The sequence below is a fragment of the Harpia harpyja genome, unplaced genomic scaffold, assembly GCF_026419915.1.
Source record: "Harpia harpyja isolate bHarHar1 unplaced genomic scaffold, bHarHar1 primary haplotype URTXT_28telo, whole genome shotgun sequence".
Classification (NCBI taxonomy): domain Eukaryota; kingdom Metazoa; phylum Chordata; class Aves; order Accipitriformes; family Accipitridae; genus Harpia; species Harpia harpyja.
The window spans coordinates 201,274-217,932 of record NW_026293188.1 but is presented as its reverse complement, the minus strand read 5'-3'; the positions used below and the strand labels follow the sequence as shown (position 1 = coordinate 217,932).

Below are 16,659 nucleotides of genomic sequence, written 5' to 3'. Positions count from 1 at the left end.
TTGTGGCCCCCAGCCTAGGAGAGGGTTGGGGGTACCCTTGAGCCGCACCCCCCGGGGCAGCCCTCGCATTTGCAAGGTGGGCGGGACACGGGGTCGGGCCCCCCCTCCTGCCCAGTCATGCTGACTCGGACCGTGTGACAAACAGGGACAAGGGCCAAGGCCACCCCGCCCTGCCCGGACGCCTGGGTCCTTCCGGGGGGGGTGGGATGCTGGGTGATAAGGTCCCTTCCCCGGCTGGGGGGGGAGCAGACGCCTGGGTCCCTGGCGGGGGGGGGGGCGATGCAAAGGCAGGGGGTGGGGCAGGCAGGGGGGCCCCCGATGCCGGGGTCCTGAGCGGGCGGAGGGCGCAGGCCCGGCCGCCTGGGTCCCCTTTCCCCGCCCACCGGTGGCAGGATATAAACCGCCCGCGGGGCTTTGTGCGGGCAGAGCCGCGTTCTCGCTTCAACAGTGCTTGAACGGAACCGGCCCGCTCCCGCCCCGCCGTCCGTCCGTCCGTCCGTCCATCCATCCATCCCGTTGCTGCATCCCTCCGTCTGCCGCTGCGTCCGCCCGCCATGGACTCCCAGATCCGCCAGAACTACCACCGCGACTGCGAGGCCGCCGTCAACCGCATGGCCAACATGGAGCTCCACGCCTCCTACGTCTACCTCTCCATGGTAGGGTCCCGGGGGCCAAGGGAGGGGACCCCCCGGGGCCGTCTGTGTCCCCCCCGCGCCCCGTGGCCCCCGGGGCCATCCTGCCCTGAGCTGGTCGCCACCGGTTTTGGTGGGGTGGTGGCACCTGTGAGGGCGAGATAAGGGGTGGGTGGCAGGGAGGGGTCTGGGGGGGGTGTCTCCCGGGCAGAGCTGGGGCTGGGGGGTCCCTGTGGGAGCTGGGGACCCGGGAGGGCGGGCCGGGGGGCTCCCCAGGGGTGCCCGCCCTGACCTCCCGTCCTGCAGGCATTCTACTTCGAGCGGGACGATGTGGCGCTGCCCCGCCTGGGACGCTTCTTCCTGGCGCAATCGCACGAGGAGCGAGAACATGCCGAGGGGCTGCTGCGCTTCCAGACGCGCCGTGGTGGCCGTGTGCTGCTGCAGGACGTCAAGGTGGGATGCCTGGGCTGTGTTTGGGGCGGGGTGGGGGGGGGGCTCAGGCTGCATGGGGGGGCACCGCTGTGTGGGAGTGCCTGGGCTGCATGGGGGTGGGTGGCTGTGTTGGGGTACTTGGGCTGCCTGGGGACCACACCTGCCTGGGGGTGCCCGGGCTGAACGGGGGACACGGCTGCATCGGTGTGTCTGGGCTGCGTGGGGGGTGTGACTTTCCACGGGGTGACTGTCCCGGTCCCCCTCCCCAGAAGCCGGACCGTGATGCTTGGGGCTCGGCGCTGGAGGCGGTGGAGGCAGCGCTGCAGCTGGAGAAGTCGGTGAACCAGGCACTGCTGGACCTGCACCGCCTGGCTGCTGAGAAGGGGGACCCGCACGTGAGTTGCCCTCTCCCCCCCTGCAGGGTCTGCCTCTTGAGATGCTGCTGGGGGGTCCCCATTCCTCTTCCCACACCCATCCCTTGGGTCTGCCCCTGTGCTTGAGGGTTCTTGTCTTGGTCCCCTGCCCTTCTAGGGTCTCTGCCTGGACTTGCTGGCCTCATCCCTGTGCCTCCCTTGGGATCTCTAGCTGTCCCTGGGGGTCCCTGCTCCTCCTGAGGCCTCTCCCACACCTCAGACCTCTGTCCCCTCCCTGTGGAGCTCCCCCAGTCCTGGCTGATGCCCCTCTCCCCACAGCTCTGCGACTTCCTCGAGTCCCACTACCTGGACGAGCAGGTGAAGGCCATCAAGGCGCTGGGGGACCACATCACCAACCTGCGGCGCCTGGCCGGGGGGCTGGAGGGGACCCCGAGCGGCCTTGGCGAGTACCTCTTCGACCGCCTCAGCCTGGAGGAGCGCAGCTGAACCACCACACGGGCGGCCCCCTGGGACCCCCCCCCTCCCAGGACTCTCCCCGCAGACCCTGTAACCCCCCTGCCCCGTCCAAGGGGGCTCGCCTGTTGGGGGTCTCCTCCTCCAGCATGACTCCAATAAAGGGTCTGCCCTTGCCTCCCGTCTGTCTCCTTTGAACGCCCCTGCCGGGGTCCTGCTTCCCCTGCCCGGTGCTCTGAGGGGTGGCTCGGGGGGTTGCGCCCGTCTTGGGGCATGGGGTGCCTGCTGCCTCCCCGGCCACAGGTCGATCCCCGGAGTGACACAGGGGGGTGGGGGGGAGTGGGGTGGGCGGATGGACAGACAGATGTGAGTCGGGGTGGGGGGGCACTCCCCTGCAACCAGCACCCCTGGGAAAACACCACAGGGGGTGGGGTAGGGGGCACAGCCCCCAAAAGCCCCTCGTCCCAGGAAGCGGGGCCGGGGAAGGCTGGGCAGAGGCTGGCAGGGGCTCGGAGTGATGGCGATGTCTGCCAAGGGCCCTGCTGGGCAGCTCGGGGTGCACTCGGGGCTTCCGGGGGAGGCGATGGTGTCCCTGCACGGTTGGAGCGGGAAAGCTGCATGCGGTGGCACGGTTGGGAGCCGTACTCTCCGGCCGCCAGGCTGCCGGTCCATGCAGGGGAGCGTCGTTCTCTGCCGGGGCCTCAGGCACGACATGTTGGTTTGCGGTGCATGCTGGGACTTGTGGTTCTAGTCCAGGGTTTCCAGTCAGCCATGCGACACTCCGTGGCAAGGCGGGAGCTGCAGTTTGGGTGAGGGTGCCCCGGTGCGTCCCTTCCTCAGCCTCCAGGGACAGTGGGGGTGTCCCCAGCTTGTCTCTTCAGGACCCCTCCTACATCTCTAGTTGCATCCCAGAACTTTCTCTTCCCCCTTTGGATCCTACTAGTTCCTTCAAGACCACTCCTGAGGCCTCCCTCCCTCGTGCCCCACAGGCTTCTCCTAACTCCGTAGCCCACTTTGGACCTCTCTTGTCCCCTTGGAATCCCTCCTGAGGCTGCCTTCATGCCCCAGAGGACTCCTTTAGTCCTCTGCACCATCTAGGATGCCTCTATTCAGCCTCTTGCCCACTGAGAATGTGCGTAGTCTGCTCAGGTCTCCCCGGACATGCCACGGGGCACTCTGGAGGGCAGCAGAGCCCCTTGAGGGTCCCACCAAAGCCCCAGGGAAGTCTGGAGGGCGGGTGTATTCCCCTGAGTTTACACTGTGTCCTGACACCTTCTCTGGTCTGTCTGGTGCCCTCAGGACTTCTCTACTCCTGTCACAATGTGTCCCGAGACCCTTCTTGTACTCCTCAGCACTCTTGTAGCTTTTTAGCTCCCAGTTCATCTCTCTTCTTCCCTCAAACAGCTCCTTTGTCTCTCTGATGCTGTTGTGAGCCCTCTGCTCCTGTCACGATGCCTCCCGAGACCTTCCTTGTCCCCACAGCCCTCTTGCCTCTGTAGTGCGCTTTGGACCCCTCTAGCTCCACCAGAACACCCATTTTGTTCCTCTATGCCATCCAAGATTTCCTCTTTTCAGTCCCTGTCGCCCTGAGGACATTTCCACTCTGCTCAGATCCCCTCCTGAGTTCCTCTTCGTGTCCCCCAGTCGTCTTTGGTCTCTCCAGCCTCCTCAGGACCCATTTACTCCTTTTGTTGAGGTGTCCTGAGGCCTTAGAGGTTCTCCTCAGCATGCTTTTATCTCTGGACTGAACTTTGGATACCTATCAGAATCTCTTCCCAGGCCATCTCTGTTCCTCAGAACAGTGTTTTTGTCTTCTGTCTAGGATGCCTCCAGTCAGTCCCAGCCCCCTTGACGACATCTGTACCCTGTTCAAATGACCTCCTGAGTTCACCTTTGTGTCCCCAAGTCTTCTTTTGTCTCTCTGACCCTCTCAGGATCCCTCTCTTCCCATCACAATGTCTCCTGAGTCTTTCCTTGTGCTGCACAGCCATCTTTTAGCTCCAGCCTCCTTTGATCTCGCTCGTTTCCTCAAAACCTCTTCTTGGGCTTTCTTTGTGCCCCAGAGCACTCTTACCTCATCCTACATCATCTAGGATGCCTCCATGCAGTCCCGTGGCCCCTCAGGACACCTGTACTCTCCTCAGATATGCCCTCCGTCTCCCCAGATTTCTCACTGGGTCTCCAAGCCTTCTCTTGTCTCTCTGGCCCCCACAGGACCACTCCACTCATGTCATGATGCCTCCTGAGGCTTTAGAGGTTGCCCTCAGCACGCTTTGAGCTCCTTAGTGTGCTTTGGACCCTTGTTCTCTCAGAACTCTTCCCAAGCCCATCCCCATGACTGCGCTCAGTCTTTATGTCCTCCTCTTCCATCTAGCATGCCTCCATTTGGTCCCTGCACCTTGACAACATCTGTGCTCCTCTCAGATCCACTCTGGACTTCATCATTGTGTTCCTGAGCCTCTCTGTTGTAGGTTATCCCAGGTGAGTTATCCGCTGTGGATTATCCTGGGTGGACACCCTGGTGTAGGTCAACCCCAAGCGTGTCCCCCCATGCATGGTTCTACATGCATACCTCCCCACCCCTGCCCAGTCTGTGTGTCTCCCCACCCCCAAATGCCTTCTGCTGAAAGAGCTCACATGCAAGTTTTCTTCCCTGTGAGGCTTTTCCCCCCTGCCCTCCTGTCTCGTGTCTCCCCCTGCCCCCTGTATTCCATGTTTTAAGGAGGTGAATTATGCCGGCACAGGAAGTGAGCTGCTCACCCCACATGTTGTGCTGAAAACAGTGTTGGTAACACAGTGATGTTTTTGTTATTGCTGAGCAGTGCTTGCACCGTCAAGGCCTTTTCTGCTTCTCACCCCACCCCACCAGAGACTAGGGTGGGGGTGCACGAGAAGTTGGGAGGGGACACAGCTGGGACAGCTGACCCCAGCTGACCTAAGGGATATTCCAGACCATATCACATCATGCTCAGTATATAAAGCTAGGGGAAGGAGGAAGGGGGAGACACGTGGAATGATGGTGGTTGTCTTCCCAAGTAACTGTTATATACGGTGGAGTGTCCAATGAGGGGGGGGGGACTGAGTGGGTGAACAGCTGTGTGGTGTTTAGTTGCTGGCTGGGGTTAAACCATGACACAAGGCCTGCACAGGAAGCCGTGTGTGTATGCAGGATTAGGAGAGCAGAGTACTGATAGCACAAAGATGAGGACATGGCAAAAAAGCCCAAGGATCACCAGCATACCACTCATTTGCAGATCAGCCACTTGCAACTGGTCTGCTCGAACGTGCCGTTTCCTGTTAAACAGAGCTGCCCCTCTCGCACAGAGCAGCTTTTGGTCTCTTCTGGCCTGCCTGTGGCATGTCATTTGCATTGCCTTATTTTTTTAAATCTCTCACCGGCATCTGTTGACTGGCTGCTGTCACTCCCACAACCCTGATGCCACATGCAGACCAATACAGCAGTCCCTGGGGCTTACTTGGGGGCGGGGGAGAAAACTGTTCCGCCAGTTCCCTGTGCTGCTTCTCCTCCCTGTGTAATGGCGTGGGGGGCACGCACAGAAGCAACCCCCAGACTTTTAAGGCAGTCAAATGCAAAGGACGGAAATGCCCCAGCCACTCGGGTTCTTTTTGGTACGGAGGCAATGAAGATTACTGCCCGGGCTGCGAGTGGGGAGAGGGCAAGGAAACGTAAGCCCTGTGCCCCCAGTAAGTAGTTATCGCCTTTGGCTGGTCGATACTGGGCTGGGCTGTCAGTCGTGTCTCATCCAGCTGATGCTCAGAAGAGGATCGTTACGGGGGTGCTGCCGCCCGGCGACCAAAACGCGGTACTGCAGCTGGGGAGCCGCGCATGCGCGATGGCGCCTATGGGCTCCAGGCTGCCGTCCGCCGGTAACGGCAATGCGATGCTGCGGTGCCAGCGAGGTGGTGCCGCCACGCTCGCTGCTGCCTCCCGGTGAGGAAACGCCGCTGCCGCCCCAGGCGCGCGGTGTCGGTGTCGGCGGGCGCCCGGCGCGCAAAGCGCGGAACGGCAGCGCCGGGGCCGCCCCTGGGCACGCGCCTCCCGCCGTCCGCTCGCTGCTGCTGCTGCCGCCTCGTGGCCGAAGCGCGGAACTGCAGCGCCGGCCCCAGAGAGGCGCGCAGCCGCGCCGCCGCCCTCGCTGCTGCCACCTGGCGGCCAAAGTGCGGTACTGCAGCCCGGCGTTCGCGCGCCGGCTCCGGCCCCTCCGGCGCATGCGCGGTCCCCGGGAGCAGCGTGGCGGCGCGCAGGGCGCGGGTCTCGGCGGCAGCGGGCGAGCGCCGGGACCGCGGGTGAGGCGAGCGATCCCCTCCGGCGGGGGCGGGGGCGGGGGCGAGGGCGAGGGGTGCCTCCTGCCCGCTGGCCGCCCGGGGCTGGCGGGACGGGAAGCTGCGAAGCGGCCGCCGCGGCAGGCTGCCGGTCCGCCGGAGGCGAGCCGGGCCAGGGCAGCGCCGGGGAGTTCCCCGAGAGCGAGCCGGTAGAAGGGAAGAGGGGACGGAGGCGGGCACCCCCCAGGCGCGGCCAGCGGGCGCCCGCCCGAGTCGCCAGAGCTCCCCCGGCCCCGCTCGGGCCGTGTGGCTGCCCCCAGCTCCAGCCCCTCCCCTGAAGCCTGCGCTGTGGCCGCAGGCAGCCCCCGAGCCCTGTCGCGAGGGCAGCAAGCTGGCCCTCAGTGCATCTCCAGAAGCCTCTGCAGAAGGAGGGGCTCTGGCCAGGGGCGATCTGTGGTAATAAGTGTCACTGCTGCTTCTTTCTTTTCTCCAGAGGCCATGCTGAGGATGCAGTTGGCTGTTCCTCCCCTGGGGATGCCGCTGACTGCACCTGCCTCAGGCTTGCGTGGGCTGTCTCTGCCTGGCCTCGCTCTCCTCACAGCATGGGAGCAAAAAAGGACAGGCGGAGCGCCTACTGGCTGTGGACAGGAGCTGCTGCGGCTGAAGCTGGAGAGGCCAGAGGAAGGTAAAGAAAAAGAAATCGAAGGCAATCTAGCCAGTAGCTGACTGCTGCTGCAGACAAGAGAGACCCTGCCTCACCGGGTGAGGAAGGATCCCTCTTTGTATTTAGCAGCAGGCCAGACTGCCAACATGCACCACGCACTCTGTATTCGTCACCAACAGCGCGGTATGGCCGTGTAGTACACAAGCGAGCAAGGCTATGAGTCTAGGAAGCCTCATTTTGTAAGAGCTGTGAGGCACCTATGTATCTTCTTAGGTGGAGGACAGCCAAGCAACCAGAGTTACAGAAAAGGAAGGGAGGAGAGATTGAGAAAGAAGCATCTGAACCATCAAATTCTCCCAGCAGCAGCGAGAGCTGTGGTGAGGCCTGGGCACCCGGGGCCGTGTCACCTCTCTTTTGTGTCCCAGTCCCTCCCTGCCCCTCCCCTGGCCCCCTGTCTTTCTTTCCCATGCTGCTCTGATTCCCGCCCCCCCCCCGTACCTCTCCGCTCTATTCTTGTCCTGCTCCCTCTCCCTCCTTTTCTTCATCTTCCATCTCTGTCCTGCAGCCAGCCCATTGCTGTTTTTTCCTTTTCCATTTCTTTGTCCTGATCTGCATCCATTTCTTTTTTCCACCCACAATTTCTCTGGCCTGTTCCCTGGCATCCTTTTCCTCTGTGCGCCTGTACATGCTACTCTGTGTCCCTGCCTTCCTCTTTCTCCCTTCTTCCTTCCCTTTCTCTCTCTATCCCCCTTTTGTCTTGCTCACTGTCACTTTTTTTTCATTTTGTATCTCCCTGTCCTCCTTCCTGTTCATCTCTTACTCTCTGTGAGCCTCTGTCTTGCTTCGTGTCCCTATTATTTATTGCTTCACCTTTCTGTCCCTGTTTTTTCTTATGCTCCTTCTCTCTGTTGCTCTTGTTGGCTCTCTATCCCAGTGTCCTGCTCCCTGTCTCTCTCTTTCTTGCAGTCCCTCACCTGTTTTCTATATCCCTCTGTCCTTCCTTCTGTCTTTCCTTGTCCCTGTGGCCTGCCAGCCATTGCTATCTTTTTTTTTTTTTCTCTTTCTCCATTTCTCTGCCTTGGTCCCATCAGTCTTCTCCTCTCTCTGTCTCTAATGTTTCTTTTCCATCTCTGCCTCACTCTCTGTCCGTTTTCTCTTATTTTCTCTGTCCTCAATTCTCCCCCTCAATTTTTGTCTGTACATCTCCATACCACTACCTGTCCCATTGTTTCTCGCTATATCCCCCTGCCCAGCTTGCTGTCCCATTCCCCTCTGTCCCGCTCCCTGGCCTTTTTTCTCATCCTGCAGCCCATTACTGTTTCCCCCCCCTCCTTCTCTTTGTCCTGATCTGGGTCTCTCTTTTTTCCTCAATCCCTCTGGCTTGTTCCCTGTCTTTTTCTCTCCTTCCCTCCCTTATTCTTCTCATTCAGTTTCTCTCTTGATCAGTGTGTTCTGCTCCCCGCTCATGATTTTCTCTCTCTCCCCCTCTGTCCTGCTCCCTGACCTTGTTTTGCTTCTGCCACGTCCTTGCAGGGGTCGTCATCCCTTTTTTATGGACTTCTCCATCTCACTGTCCTTTTCCCTGTACCTTACTTCATCTGTTCCTCAGTCCTCCTCCCTCATTTTATTTTTCTCTTTCTATTCCTCTGTCCTGCTCCCCATCGCTATATTTTCATTCTCTGTATCTGCTGCTCCAGTAACGACTGCCAAGTTGTCCCAGGGGAAGGGCGAGTGTACAGGCACTGAGACCCGTAGCAGACTCACTCCCAGGACTTACATGCATTAACGAATAAATACTTGCTGTCTCCTTTGCACTCATGGCTGTGTTTGTAGTCCTTTGTACTTGGTGAGTGGCTGTCAGAATCCAGGGGAGCAGGTTACATAGTGGGTATAAGGGGTGATGGCTGCAGCTGTGGGCTGGAGGAGCCTCAGGTGGGGCCAGTGAGGCTGATGGTGATGGCCTCTCTGTGTAAAAGGACTGCAGCCCTAGGGGATGGTGCTGCTGGGGCATGCCTGCCTGAGAGTGCTGATGAGCTGCAAGGATGTTTCCACCTGACTAGTGCAACAGGTTGATGGTCAGGTGGAGTCAGGCCCCATCAGGGCAGCTCCCAGGGATTTTCTGAGAGCTGGTGGAGAGGAAGCAGGAAGAGGGGCAGGGAATGGCTGCCCCCACCCCTCTGGGTACCTGGAGGCCTTCCCATCCCCTGGAAAAGGCACTGGGTGCCTCCCCAGCTCAACAAAACTCCTCCAAGCCCTGCTCACCCTGTGCAGCTTCCCACAGCTCCAGCACCTCCCCGAAGCCTGTCCTGTAGCCACAGACTGCCCCCAAACCCTGTCCTCATGGCAGCAAGCTGGCCCTTGAATATGCTTTATTCTCCATAAATGCAGGTGCTGTTAGTTCGGGGCAAGAGCAGCACCTCCATGAGCTCCTGCAGCAGGAGGGGTTCTTGCCTGAGGAGAGCTATAGTGATCACTGTGGGTAACAGTTGCTTGTTCTTTCCCTCTGCCAGAGGCAGCACTGAGGTCTCAGTTGTCCGTTCCTCTCCAGGGATATTGTTGACTGCATCCGGCTCAAGTTTGTGTGGATTGCCTGTGGCCTCGTTCTCCTAGTGACATGGGTAAAAAGGGACAGCTGCAGCGCTTACTGGCTGTGGACAGGAGCTGCTGCAGCTGAAGCTGGAAAAGCCAGAAAAAGGTAAAGCTGCTGAAGAATAAAATAAAGGGGATTCAGCTGGCAGCTGCCTCCAGCTGCAGACAGGAGACAGCTTGCCTCTCTGGGTGAGGAAGGATCCCTCTTAGTATAGTCCTCAGTAGATCTGATCACCAATGTGCATGGCAGGGTCTGTATGCGTAACCAAAAGCACAGTACAGCCATGTAGTGTGTGTGCATGTGAGGCTGTGTATCTGGGAAGCCTCATATTGTAAGAGCTGTAAGACACTAATCTATTCTCTTAGGTGGATGACAGTCAAGTGACCAGAGCTAGAGAGGACGAAGGGAGGGTGGGGAGAGGAAGACATGTCCAAACTGTCAGATTCTCCCAGCAGCTCAGAGTGGGAGCTGCAGTGAGTCCTGGACCCTTGGGGCCATGTTGCCCCTCTACTGCATCCTGGTCCCTCCCTGGCTGCCCCCCTCCCCTTCTGTCACTGCTGTCATTTTTTTTGCTTCCCAGCACCTCTCTCTCTTTCTTTCTCCAAGCCCCTCCTCTTTCTGTCATTCTACCTCTGTTTTCTTTTTCTCTCTGTGCTTCTGTCCTGTTCCCTATCCCTCTTTTTTTCATCCTCTGTCCTGCAGCCCATCAATATTTTTGTCTTTCTCCATCTGTCTGTCTTCCTATCCCAATTTTTTTAATTCCTCCCCATCTGCCCTTTAGCCCTTCACAATTCCTGCCCTCTGCCCCATTCTCTCTGTCTGGCTCCATGTCCCTATTTTTTAATTCCTCTCCCTCTCCCCTTTACCTCATCAAGTTTTTTGGGTATTTCCCAGTCTCTCTCTCTCCACCTCACTGTCCCCCTTTTTTAATTCCTCCTTTTCTGCCCTGTGGCCCATAACTATTCTTTGTTTTTCTCCATCTCTCTGAGTCTTGTTCCCTCTCACCTTCTCCTTTCTGGCCTGTAGCTCATCGCTGTTCCCACCCCCCCGCCTCTCTCTCTGTGGCTCCCTTTCTGTGTTTTTCAGTCCCTCCCCTTGCCCTGCAGCTGACCGCTGTTGTATTGGGTTTACATGGCAAGGTTTTGCTAGCTGGGGCAGGGGCTGCAGCGGTGGGTTCTGTGAGAAGGCAGCAGGAGTTGCCCCCATGTTGGGCACAGCCAGTTCCAGCGCCAAGACAGATCTGCTGGTCAAAGCTGAGCCTATCGGCCATGCTGGTAGCACCTCTGTGATGACATACTTAAGAAGGGCTAAAAAATGCTGCACAGAAGCTGCGGTAGAGAAAATGTGAGTGTGAAACAGCCCTGCAGACACCAAGGTCAGTGAAGAAGGAGGAGGAGGGGGAGGTGCTGCAGGCATTGGAGCCGAGATACCCCTGCAGCCTGTGGTGAAGACCATGGTGAGGCAGGCTGTCCCCCTGCAGCCCATGCAGGTCCACGGTGGAGCAGATATCCACCTGCAGCCTGCGGAGGACCCCACGCCGGAGCAGGTAATCTTTTTTTCTAGGTGTACTTTTATCTCGTTTTCTGTCCCTATTTTTAATTTTTTCCTGTTTACTCTATCTTGTTGCTTTTAAAATTTCCGTTCTATGCCTACTTTTATCAAGATGTCACTCCCTTTTTTTAAATTTTCCTGTCTGTCCTGTACCCCATCTCTTTTAAATTTTCTTTCCTCGTCTATTTTTAGCCAGTTTGCTGTCTTTATTTTTTAATCCATTCTAGTATGTCCCGTACCCAGTTGCTTTTAAAATTTTCTTTCTATGTCTTTGTCTGTCACGTCTCAGTTTCTCAGGATGACAACTCAGGTTTGCCGATTCCCAGGTCAGGATTAAAGTGAAACGACACCAGGGATCCTTTAACTCACAAAACTCAACTTTATTTGCTCACCACAAAAATTGGCATGAAACTGTTATAAGTTTGGACAAAGGTCCAGGAGCCGACTGTGGTGAATAATTAGAAGTAATTTATTAAGCAAGCGGTAAATAGGCAAAACAGCGCTGGGCGGCCGGGGAGCCACTGCTCCACCAACGGCTCGCAACCCCCCTTCCCGTAGCCACAGTTCTTATAGTCCTCTATTTCCGGTACATGTGTCATTTTCGGTATACGTATCTTCCTTAGTGTACTCCGCGTCTGCGCCGATCTGTTGCTAGGGGGGTCTTTTTCTGCCTCCTGGTGATTGCTGGGATGAAGGCCCCCAAGTCTTCCTCCTGCGACTGCCCTGTGCCACTCACTTGACACATGCGTGTTTTATTACCTTTTACAGGCCCCAAGTCTTCCTCCTGTGACCACCCTGGGCCCCTCGCTTGACACATACATGTTTTATTACCTTTTGTATAAACACAAGGCTTGCACAAACATTGTTTACATTACCAGTTATCTGTAGCTAATGCAAGACTCCCTCCTTCCTGTTTTAAGGCCGACATCTGGTTTTTCTACTAACATAAGCAAGATTTGATTAACAAACGCTTATCTATTATCACAAAACTACATCAGTAAACTGTGTAACCTGTGCTAACCCTACATCACCAAACATATACTACAGGCCTTGCTTATTTTTGGATCAGTTCAGGGAAGACAGTAAGGAGACCCCTTCCGTCGAGTCACAAGGTTCAGAGCAGACCCCTTTGCTTTCTAGACTCCTTCTCACAGAGGAGCCTAGGGGCAGCTGGATTCACTCCTAGTCCCAGACTTGGTCAACGGTTTATGTCTACAGGGATAAGATGTAGGGATTACAGAAAAGGAAAAAGAAAGAGAGAAACAAGACAGAGAGAGAGAGAAGAGAAAGATTTCACCGGTCCTGGGTCCAGTCAGTGTTGGTTCAGTCAGCTGAGGGGTCCAGTCCCGGTGGGCTTGCGCACCTGGGGCTTCAGTTTGTGTCCTTTTATCATCCTTGCCCCTCCTTCAGGCAGGCACTTGAACATATTAAGTTAATTAGGTGTCATGAGCAGTGTGTGAGCCTTTGGGACTTGGGGGTCGTTTGGGGGGTAACTTCCCCTTCCCTGCAGATGTGATCTTTTGTCATGCGTGGTGAATTGCCCTGCTCGGCATATCAGGACAGCATTATCAGAACAGGGAGCTGTGCAGCCTCTGGCACGCCCTCCCCCTCCTGTTGCTGATGGGTGCTGATCTGCTGCTTTTCACCTGTGGTTCCTTGCTGTGCAGGGTTCCTTGTTATGCAGAGTTTGTTGTTAAGCAGAACTTGCCCCACCACGATGTTTGAGACATTAACTCTTTCAGCCTCTCACACCATCTATTTAGGGGTTTTTGCTATTTTAAAATTTTTTCCTCTCTTAATGACTTCACTTTTGAATTTTGTTTCTTTGTTCACTTTTATGTATTTTTCTGTCTCTATTGTTTCCTTTTTTCCTATCTGTTCTCTATGTTATGACTTTTAAAATTTTCTATGTATACTTCTATCAAGATGTCTAACCCTATTTTTGTATTTCCTGTGTCCTGTTGCTTTTATTTTTTTATCTACTTTTATCCAGTTCACTGTCTTTATATTTTATTCTAGTCTGTGCTGTGTAATTTAAAAATGCTGTCACTTTTGAAATTTTATTTAGTTTGATGTTCCTGGTTTTTTTTTCCTTTATTTTCTTAATCTTGTTGCTTTTTAATTTTTTTTTTCTACATCTGCTTTTATCTACCTCCTGTCCCTACTTTTTAATTCTTTCTTGTCTGTTGGTGTCCTGGTTTTGGCTGGGATAGAGTTAATTTTCTTTCTAGTAGCTGGTATAGTGTTATGGTTTGGATTTAGTATGAGAAGAATGTTGATAACACACTGGTGTTTTCAGTTGTTGCTAAGTAGTACTTAAAACAAGTCAAGTATTTTTCAGCTTCTCATGCCCAGCCAGCAGGAAGGCTGGAGGGGCACAAGAAGTTGGGAGGGGACACAGCCAGGACAGCTGACCTAAACTGGCCAAAGGGATATTCTATACCTTACGATGTCATGCACAGTATATAAACTGGCGGGAGTTGGCTGGGGGTGGGGAGCAGGGGGCGCGGATCACTGCTTGGGAACTAACTGGGCATCGGTAGGTGAGCGGTGAGCAATTGCATTGCACATCACTTGTTTTGTATATTATCTCCAAGTATTATGTTTTGTATATTATTATCTCCAATTATTTTATTATTATCTTCATTTCTGTCCTATTAAACTGTCTTTATATCAACCCACAAGTTTTACTTTTTTTTTTTCCTTGATTCTCTCCCCTAACCCACTGGGTGGTGGTGGGAGTGAGCAAGCGGCTGCTTAGTTGCTGGCTGGGGTTAAACCACAACAGTTGGGTAGGTTGTCAGTTTTAGAATTTTCTTTATGTCTCCATTTATTTAGTTTGTTGTCCCTATTTTTAATTTTTTTTCCTCCTTTAATGCCTTCCTCCTTGAATTTCTTTTCTATGTCTACTTTTATCTAGTTTTCTGTCCCTATTTTTAAATTTTTCTCCTGTGCCTTGTACCCTTCTGGTTTTTTTAAATTTTCTTTCTATGTCTACTTTTATTTTTTGGGGGGCTCTGCTCTTGGTTCATCCTCAGGCTTTAGAGGGTCTCCTCGGCACACTTTTATCTCTGGGGTGTAATTTGCACCCCTCTTGGTTTGTCAGAACATAGCTTCTTCCTCAGAGCAGTCTTTTTGTCCTCTCTTCCATCTCGCTTGCCTCCAGTGGGTCAGTCTCCCTCATGATACCTGTACCGTGTTCAAATCTCCTCCCGAGTATCTTTGTGCCCTCGAGCCTTCTTCTGTGTCTGTCTACCTCAGCACCCCTCTATTTCTGTCACAATGCTTCCTGCGAGCATCCTTGTGTTCCATCGCTATCCTTGAGTTCTGTAGCAGGCTTTGTTTCTTTCTTATTCAGAGACAACTCTTCCCGAGGCTTTCATTGTGCCCCAGAGCACTCTTACTTATTCACTGCCATCTTGGATGTCTCCATTCAGTTGCTCATGCACTGAGGACATCTGTACATTGCTGGGACACCTTCTTGAGTTTTGCATTGTGTCCCAGAGCTGCCTTCTGTCTTTCACTCTCAGCACCCTTCTTCTCCCATCATCATGCCTCCTGAGGCCGTCCTTGTGCCCCACAGCCCTCTTTTGGCTCTGTTGTGCACTTTGCACCCTTCTCCCTCCCTGAGAACCTTTCCTGATGCCATCTTTCATCTCCAGAATGCTCATGTTGTCCTCTATGCTAGCTAGCATACCTCTGTTCAGTCCCTAGTCCCCTGAGGACATCTGTAGTCTGTTCAAATCCCTTCTGGACTTCTTCATCATGGCCTCGAGCCTTCTTTTGCCTGTCCCTCTCAGAAGCCCTCTGCTACTGTCACAATGTCTCCCGAGGTCTTAGATTTTCCCTGCAGCACACTTTTAGCTCTGTAAGCCCCCTTTGGACTCATTTTGTTGCAATTGCACCTCTCTGATACTGAAAAGCCGGTCGAAGAAACTCTCTAAGACTTGTTTTGGAGTTTTAGAAAGCAGGCATTCTTTATTGCAGCGCTGGATGCACGGGGGATATTTACACCTAGCGTGCATACCACAGCTTTAGCACAAACAGGTTATATAGAATAACTAATTGCATATTAATCAGATTAGTATACATATACATAAAAATGATTATAACTGATTATCATAGTACTGCCTACATCCTATCATGCGCAATGAAGGATGCATTTGAGGCAAAGGGCTGCTTTTACGACCACCGACCCATTTGAAGTTCTTGTTGGCTGTCCTTGAAGTCTTTATTCTTGTACTTGTTTGATCTTGAAGCTTAACGCAGTTTCAATCACACGTGGTCAGTTTCAACATTGTTCTCATCTAGCGTACAGGAACATCTAGTCATAAGAGCAAAGAACTGCAAAACTTATGAATAATTACTAGTTAATCACTTGACTACACTTTTGTAATTATGTCCGCAGCTACCCTTTGTCTACTGTTTCAACCATAATGTTAATATATGATCATTTATCAAATCTCACTTATACAGTTATCTAGCAGCAAACCAGTTTTCATCAGTCTACCTTCTAAAGGATGTGTTGTATTGTGAGGTGACCTGTTTAGCTCGAGCCCTAATTAGGGCACCTGCTAGCCTCTCCCTTTGCTGGAATTCCTCTACTCGTTTGGTGCTATTTTTTTAATATGCTGAAATACAATTTGTGATTTTAATTTTTCAGATGTGTTGTCGTAAGGGTGTGGTGATGCTCAGCAGATGCCCCATCCTGTGGGAAGCACCCCCTCCATGGGGCAGGCAGTGTGGATTATCTGGTGTTGGGTCAAGAACCCAGAGTGGAATTGCTGTTGCAGATTATCCCAGACGAGTTTACCTACTGTGGATTACCTGGCTGGAGCCCGTGGTGAAGATAAACCTGTCTATGCCTCAGAAAAATTAAGTTTAACTCCTTACCTGGTCACATTGCCGATGCAATAGTTGTAGCTGTAGTACAGGAGCAGGTATCGTCGTTGCCGATAAGGGTCGCTTTCTCTGTTCAGGGTCTCACTTGCTGTAAACTTAAGGCAGGTAAGAACACTCCTGCTGCTCCTCCAGCTGACATTGTAAGTTCTGGTGGTTTGCCCTTCCCCTTTCCCAGGTGAGTGCGCTAGGGGTGGTGGGTGGAGGCTCGGGGTATTTGAGCCACAGCCTCTGCTGAGGGAGCTCATTGTGCTCCTGGGTTTTTCTGGTGTTGGTGCTCAGCTCTTCCTTGAGTCCTTTGCAGCTTTTGAGCTGGCTCAGCTCTTTGGGAAGAGGTGTCTGCCTGAGGTAAGAGCTTCAGGACCGGTTAAGTTTCAGCAGCACGTGTAGTAGAAAGTAACACTTGTATGCAGCTTTTTTTTTTCCTTTCTTTTTTTCAGGTCAGTAATTTTGTTTTGAGTGTTCAGGGGTAGAAAGACGGTTTAATAGTATGCATTGTTTGTTGTTTTTTTAATTCTTCATGCATTGTGTTTTCCTGGAATTTCTGACTTTATTGAAAACGGAACCTTGTCTCTTTCACCAGTTTTGCTGTATGCTGTGTAAGTTGCTGATACTATCTCTCTTAACAGGACTGATGGTGACATTGTTTAGCAGGGGTTAGGGTGAGTGTCTTGTATGCATCTGTATATGGAGTTTTAGTATTTCTGAAGGAAGCAGCAGGGCCGTGAGGCACAGCGCCTTTCAGGCTCTGGGATGCCTCATTGCCTTTCCTCATTGCCC

At 53.9% G+C, this 16,659-nt stretch overlaps 1 protein-coding gene across 1 annotated transcript; it reads left to right on the top strand.

Moving 5' to 3' along the window:
* Positions 1 to 375: 375 nt before the first annotated feature.
* On the top strand, positions 376 to 2,068 carry LOC128138197 (ferritin, higher subunit-like). The gene is made up of 4 exons (XM_052779507.1): positions 376 to 656; positions 939 to 1,085; positions 1,334 to 1,459; positions 1,757 to 2,068. Exons 1-4 carry the CDS (start codon positions 555 to 557, stop codon positions 1,922 to 1,924), a joined length of 543 nt encoding a protein of 180 aa, XP_052635467.1. The 5' UTR covers positions 376 to 554; the 3' UTR covers positions 1,925 to 2,068.
* The last annotated feature ends 14,591 nt before the right edge of the window (positions 2,069 to 16,659 follow it).